At 50.5% G+C, this 7,663-nt stretch overlaps 1 protein-coding gene across 1 annotated transcript; it reads right to left on the bottom strand.

The window, feature by feature from the left end:
• Nucleotides 1–3,057: 3,057 nt before the first annotated feature.
• Nucleotides 3,058–6,094, bottom strand: LOC136355541 (uncharacterized). Its single transcript, XM_066308239.1, has 2 exons — nt 4,278–6,094; nt 3,058–3,076 (listed from the first exon to the last, which is right to left on the bottom strand). The coding sequence occupies exons 1-2, from the start codon at nt 6,092–6,094 to the stop codon at nt 3,058–3,060; spliced, it is 1,836 nt and encodes a 611-aa protein (XP_066164336.1).
• Nucleotides 6,095–7,663: the final 1,569 nt, after the last annotated feature.

Here is a 7,663-nt window from a genome sequence, read left to right as displayed (position 1 = left end):
AAAGAAAAACTCTTAATCAATTTATTGCGCAATATTGCCCCAGGGCTGACGTCAGCACAAGGAGGGGTGGCGCCGACACGCGGGACCCGCGGGTCAGTGACTCAAGGAGAGAGAGGGGCGGCTGGCAAGCGGGCCCACTGGGCAGTGTCACAAGGGGGGGGGGAAAAAGGCGGCCTGGCTCGGCTCGGCTTCAAGCCGGCCGGCCGGTTATGGCGAGGGCGGCGGCGCGCGCGCACGGTTGCCAGCGACGGCAACCGGCGACGGGAGGCGGCGGCGGACGGCGCAAAGACGGCGGCGGCGGCCGAAGCGGCGGCGCGAGCGACCCTAGCGGCGGCGCTACGCGGCGGGCGGCGCGGCAAAGGGAGAGAGAGGAAGAGAGGGAGACCGATCCTCACCGAGGGGCTCGGCCGGCGCGAGGGAGGAGCGACGGCGAACGGCAACGATGAGAGACGGGAGGACGACGGCGACGGGCTCCGGGAGGACCTAGAGAGAAGGTTGGGAGGGGTTAGAGAGAGGGAGGCGGTCCATGGCGCACGACATAACCGATCGAAGGCGGCGGCAATGGTGGAAGCTCACCGGAGTGCGAGGAGATGCGAGCTCCGGCGATGGAATTGGACGGGAGAACAGCGGACGAGGTGGACCTCGGGATGGCGGACGCGGCGGTGCCGATGGCGGGGTGCGGCGGCGACCCTAGCGGCTGCTAGAGGCGGCCGGAGCGGTGGAGATGGCGGCGGCGGGTGGGTGCACGGTGCTAGGGCGATAGGGAGCTCGGGAGCGGACGGCGAAAGAGGGAAAAAGGTGGAGAGAGGCGCGGTGGTCGGTTATATAGAGGTGGGGGGGGCCGGACGTGGCCGGGAACGGCGCAATTTCGCCGGAGTAGTGGAGGAGGTGGAGGAGGAGAGAGAGAGAGGCGGGATTCAAATTTGAATCCCGGCCATCTCGCGGGCGCGGGGTGAGCGGGAGTGGGGCGTGGGCGCGGGGAGGGAGAGGCGCGCGGGGGAAGTGGGCGACGTGGCCCGGGGCGCGGAGTGGGGCGCGGAAGGCGGGGGAGGCGGGCGGCGATGGGTGGTGGTTTCGGCGGCGGTTGGCGCGGGCGTGGGCGGCCGGAGGTTAGGGAAAGGGCTGACAGGTGGGCCCCACCTGTCAGCGCCCGAGAGGGAGAAGGAGGCCGGGTGAACTTCGGGAGTAGGAGGGAGGAGCGGGCCGGCGCGGGAGGAAATGGGCCGGGCCCAAGAAAAAGAAAAAAGGAGGGAAAAGAAAAGATAAAAGGAAAAAGGATTTTCCCAGGGATTTAATATTGCACTTTGCTTATTTTAATTGGTTAAAATTATTTCCAAGGCTCTGAAAATTCCACTAAAAATCCTGTTAGCATATTTTGACATGTAGAATCCAAGAGAAATTCTACATGTCGATTCCGATTATTATTTGCATTTATTAATTAGGGATTCATCTCTAGGTTAAATTAAACAATTTCTTCGAACGATTTATTTTATGAATTTAGAGCAAGGGAGGGGAACTTCAGGGCGTGACAAACCTACCCCCCTTAAACGGAATCTCGACCCCGAGATTCGGAAGAGCTGGCGAAGAGGTGCGGATGAGCGGCCTTCAATTCATCTTCTCTTTCCCAGGTGGCCTCTTCCTCGGAGTGGTGGCTCCACTGGACTTTGCAAAACCTGATCACCTTGTTTCTGGTCCTTCTCTCACTGGTCTCAAGGATACGAACTGGCTTCTCCACGTAGGTCAAATCTTCTTGGATGTCAATGTGCTCTGAGCTAGCTTGTTCCTCAGGTACCCTCAAACACTTCTTCAGTTGAGACACATGAAACACATCGTGGATACCAACCATATTAGATGGAAGCTCTAGCTGGTATGCGACTTCACCTCTGCGTTCCAAGATCCTGTATGGTCCCACAAAGCGTGGTGCCAACTTGCCTTTGGTTTGGAAGCGGTGTACTCCCCGAAGCGGAGTGACACGAAGGTACACATAATCCCCTGCTTCGAAAGTAAGCTCTCTTCGGCGGTTATCAGCATAACTCTTCTGCCGAGACTGGGCGATTCGCAGTCTTTCCCTGACGGTCCTGACTTTCTCCTCTGCTTCGGTTAACACTTCTGTCCCAAACAGTTGGCGCTCACCTGTTTGATCCCAGAAAAGTGGGGTGCGGCACTTTCGTCCGTACAATGCTTCAAACGGTGCCATTTGCAAACTGGACTGATAGCTGTTGTTGTAAGAGAATTCCGCATACGGTAGACTTTTATCCCAGGCTCCACCAAAGTCAAGTGCACAAGCTCTCAACATATCTTCCAAGATTTGATTTACTCGCTCGGTCTGACCATCTGTTTGCGGATGATAAGCCGTGCTGAAATTCAAACGAGTCCCCAATTCTTCTTGCAGTTTCTGCCAGAACTTTGAAGTGAATTGACTTCCTCGATCAGATACAATCTTCTTAGGTACCCCATGCAAACACATGATTCTTGAAAGGTAAAGCTCTGCCAACCTTTTCCCGGTATAGGTAGTGTGTACTGGAATGAAATGAGCAACTTTGGTGAGTCGATCCACGACCACCCAGATTGAATCGTGCCCCAACGATGTCCTGGGCAAACCTGTTATGAAATCCATTCCGATTTCTTCCCATTTCCATTCCGGGATTTGAAGGGGTTGGAGTAAGCCTGCTGGCCTTTGATGCTCTGCCTTCACTCACTGGCAAACATCGCAGAGTGCGACGAATTCGGCTATTTCCTTTCTCATGCTGACCCACCAGAATTTCTCTTTGAGGTCCTGGTACATTTTAGTACTACCGGGATGAATTGAATAATGAGTTTGATGAGCTTCTGTGAGTATGAGATCCTTCAGTTCTTTGTCGTCAGGCACACACAATCTTTCTCCCAACCAGATTGTGCCATGTTCATCCTCATGGAAATCTCGGGCTTTTCCAACCCTCATATTCTTTTTTAGCTCAGCTATTTCAGGATCATTTACCTGAGCTGCTCTGACTTGATCCACGAGCGTAGGCCGTGCCTCTAGGGCAGCTACGAACCCGTGTTCCACGATGCCCAAATTTAGGTGCTCAAGATCTTGCTGCAATTTGTCACACATGTCTTCAATACATACTGCATTGCAATAGCTCTTTCTGCTTAGAGCGTCTGCTACCACATTTGCTTTGCCTGGATGATAGTGTATCCCCATGTCATAATCTTTAATCAACTCTAGCCATCTTCGTTGCCGGAGATTCAAGTCGGGCTGGGTGAAGATGTACTTCAGGCTCTTATGATCAGTGTAAACTTCACAGCGGTTGAAAATAAGATAGTGCCGCCAGATTTTCAGAGCATGAACCACTGCTGCCAACTCAAGGTCATGAGTGGGATAATTGGTCTCGTGTGGGCGCAACTGTCGCGAAGCATATGCGACCACTCTGCCTTCTTGCATCAACACACATCCCAATCCTTGGCGGGATGCATCACAGTAGACTTGGAAATCTTTTGTCTGATCTGGCAGAACTAGAACTGGTGCAGAGACTAACCTCTTCTTGAGTTCTTCAAAACTTTGGTTGCACTCAGCTGACCATTTGAATTTTTCATCTTTCTTTAGCAACTGTGTCATGGGCCTGGCAATCTTAGAGAAATTTTCGATGAACCGACGGTAATAACCCGCAAGTCCAAGAAAACTCCGGATTTGAGAAACTGTCTTTGGTGGGGTCCACTTTGTAACTGATTCCACATTTGATGGATCCACTGCCATGCCTTGAGCAGAAATGACGTGACCCAGAAATTTGACCTCCGATAACCAGAAGTCACACTTGCTAAACTTGGCATATAGCTGGTGCTCCTTCAATTTCTCGAGTACCAGACGGAGATGCTGCTCATGTTCCTCTTCTGATTTTGAATAAATAAGTATGTCGTCAATGAATACCACGACAAACTTGTCAAGAAACTCCATAAACACTTTGTTCATCAAGTTCATGAAGAAAGCCGGTGCATTGGTGAGTCCAAAGGACATAACCGTGCACTCAAACAACCCATACCGAGTGGTGAAGGCTGTCTTGGGAATATCCTCTTCCCGAATTCTCAACTGATGATAGCCTGATCGCAGGTCTATCTTGGAAAACACCTTAGCTCCTTTTAGCTGATCAAACAGGTCATCAATTCTGGGCAACGGATATTTGTTCTTGATTGTGACCTCATTAAGGGCGCGATAATCCACGCACATCCTCTTAGTCTTGTCTTTCTTCTCCACAAAGATCACCGGAGCACCCCAAGGTGAAGTACTCGGTCGGATGTACCCTTTCTGCAGCTGTTCGTCAACTTGCTTTTTGACTTCTGCTAGCTCGTTAGCTGCCATTCTGTACGGCCTCTTGTAGATTGGAGCAGTCCCGGGTGCCAAATCGATCCGGAACTCGATTTCTCTCTTCGGTGGCATTGTAGTGAGGTCTTCTGGGAACACCTCAGGATACTCTTGTACTATAGGAATATCCTCCAACTTCCTGGGACTTTTCTCCACTGTTTCTGTCTGACCCTCAATAGCAGCCTGATTCAGACTCGCTACGGACTTCTGCGATGCTGGGGAATGGAAGGTGATCTTCTCCCCTTTGTCGTTGGTTAGGGTGATGGTGCGGCTTGCGCAGTCAATCACTCCCTTGTTTCTGGTCAACCAATCCATTCCGAGAACGACATCTAGGTCTTTAGATTCGAGAAGGATGAGGTTGGATAGAAACGGTGATCTTTTGATCTCTATAGTCACCGAGGGGCAATAATGTGCTGCCCTCATGTCATTTCCAGGGGTATGAACCTGCATCGGTATTTTAAGTTCCACTACCGATAATCCATGTGTCCCAGCAAATCTTTTGGAAATGAAAGAATGCGAGGCACCTGAATCAAAGAGAACTGTTGCTGGATATGAGTTCACTGGAAACGTGCCCAACACGACCTCTGGTGCTGCCTGTGCTTCCTCTGCAGACACATGATTGGCGCGGGCCTGGATGAACCTGGGTCTAGTGCGATTCAGCTTCGGACACTTGCCAGCAAAGTGGCCGTGCTTGCCACAGTTGAAGCATGGTCCTGGCTTTCCTACAGCCCCCTTCTTGGGTTGTTCTGACTGAGCTGACACAGCTGGCGGATCTGACTGAGCTGGTGCCATTAGTGGGGGTGGAGTCGAGTTGTGGTTGTGCTGCTTACTGTTGTTGTGACTGCCACCGTTGTAATCGTTGTTGAAGTTACTCGGGTGATAGGGACGGTGCTGACAGACGATCAGGGTGGGAGGCCCACCTAGCTGTCCCGTCATGAAGCGAGGCTTCTGATTGTTCCCCTGAGGAAAGCTGATCTGAGCTGCCTTTCTTTTTCGGTCCATTTTGTTGCGTTGCTCTTCCTGGCGGATAGCCTTGTCCACAAGCTTCTCAAAGTCCTCATAGACTCCGGAGATTAGCTGGTTGGTCAATTCATCATCGAGCCCAAAAAAAAACTTCTCCTGCTTCTCAGCATCGGTGCGCACGTCCTCAGGAGCGTAGCGCGCGAGGCGGTTGAACTCGTGCAGATACTCTGTAACCGTTCTGGTTCCTTGTTGCAATGCACGGAACTCTCTCTTCTGTTGTGCCATAATCCCTTCAGGAATCTGTACCTTCCTAAAGTTTTGACAAAACTCTGCCCAAGTAACCTTCGTTGCATCTGGACGGGTCACCACGTAGTTATCCCACCAGGCAGAAGCGGGACCTTGCAACTGGTGTGTAGCAAAAGCAACTTTCTCTTGGTCGTTGCATTGTAGTAGGTTCAGCTTCTTCTCAATAGCACGGAGCCAGTCGTTGGCCTCCATTGGGTTGGTGGTGCTTGAGAAAGTGGGTGGCTGAATACGAAGAAAGTCTAACAGTTTGGACACGTGTGATGGTGGAGGACCAAACTGCTGGTTCTGATGCGCCTGCTGCAACATCTGATGGTAATGTTGCTGCATCTGTTGCATCATCATTGTCATCATCTGAGTGACTGTTGGGTTCTCGGGCGGCGGAGATGAACTGCTGCCAGGTGCACCACTGGTATGAGCTTCATCTGTCTGCTCTTCGCTGCCACTGGCGTCGTTGGAGTCACGGGGATCATTCCTTGTCTTCACCATCTGGACGAGGATAGGTAGAAATAAGAGAAAGGAAGAAAACAGATGGCTCAGAAACTAATCTTTCTTATAAACTTAAGTGCAATTATCTTAATCTTGATTAAAACACTGAAAAAGAGGCACGCAACTCCTAATTAAGGCTGTCATACCACTCACACATGATATCGACCGCCGACTAACCCACAAGCAACAAACCTAAACATGGAAACTAGCAAGCAAACAAAACTAAGAAGACGATAAAGCTAAGGGCGGCGACTCTGAAGCTCGGAGCGGCGCTTGCGATCGAAGAACAGGTCTGACTTCTAAGGTAGACAAGGGATAGGAATCAATGCATGCTCAAATCCAAATTTAAACAAAGCAACAAATGGCCCAAACAACTAGCCAAGCATGATGATTTTTACGCATGGAACATTTTTCATGAACCCAGACAAAAGACACTAATGCAACTGACTAAACAATGACTTAATGTATGAAATAAATGCATGATAATCATGATGCGCATAAAAACTGCATCCCATCGAATCTAGACACAACTTAATGCATACCACCTAACAATTCTCGACTGACTGCCAAATAAATTCCAAATAAAGTTTTGCTAAAACCCTGGACTGTCCCTAGCCAAGAGATCCGATTAAATAGGCGACCAAGATTTTCTCCCAAAATCAAAAGATCAAACCCCAAAGTTTCCCGAAACAAATCCAAGTGAAAAAGGCATGTGCATATGAAAAGGGGTTCAGAGGGCTCTTAGGTTTTCCAGTTGGCTTGTCCTACGGTCAAGGTCGGCTCTGATACCAACTTGTCACGCCCAGAAATTCACGAACCAGAATTTCTAAGCTGAATGTGCATTAAACCCCTGTCCAGGACCAGCCAGGGTACACAAACGACAATTGTTGACATACAGATCCACGTCTTACAAAAATAGAAAAGATTACAAATGCAGCGGAAAAAGATAAAAGCGAGCTAAGCCTGAAGGCTTGACTTCTGCAGCGGGCGACTCCATTCCACAGGCATCCTTGACGGCAGCGACGAAACCAACCTCTTCGAGACATCTTCAACTGAGAAGGACTTCAATTCTGGTGAGGGGGAAAAGAGCAAGACTGAGTACTACCCACGGTACTCAGCAAGTCATACCGGAAGAGGAGGTATGATGCAAGATATATCCAAGGGAGGCTAAAGGTTCTTTTGCATAAAGCCGGCATTTCAAAGCAGTAGTTGAAAGCAGTAAAACAGTTGTAGTATTTAATCCATATTAACCAATCACTGTCCAACGTTACACCACGTTGCAACAGGCCCAAACCACCACCTGAACTAACCAGTTCCAAAAGCTAACTAGGGTGAAACTAATCACGGTGAATCTGGTTGACCGCCCATAACCGCGGGCACGGCTATTCGAATAGTTTTACTCTGATCAGAGGTGTACAACTGTACCCACAAGACACAGCCCCACGACACGTTCCCGTGCGGTGAATCCGGAAGCCGATCAACCGGACACCCCGGCCGACCCAACTCCATCACGCCCACCCTCGCCTGGGTACGTCGGCTAGAGAAAAGCTACACTACAAGCCCAGCCGT

Source organism: Oryza sativa, chromosome 3 (genome assembly GCF_034140825.1).
Source record: "Oryza sativa Japonica Group chromosome 3, ASM3414082v1".
Taxonomy (NCBI): domain Eukaryota; kingdom Viridiplantae; phylum Streptophyta; class Magnoliopsida; order Poales; family Poaceae; genus Oryza; species Oryza sativa.
Note: the sequence above shows the minus strand (reverse complement) of the source record. Positions and strands in the feature narration are given on the sequence as shown.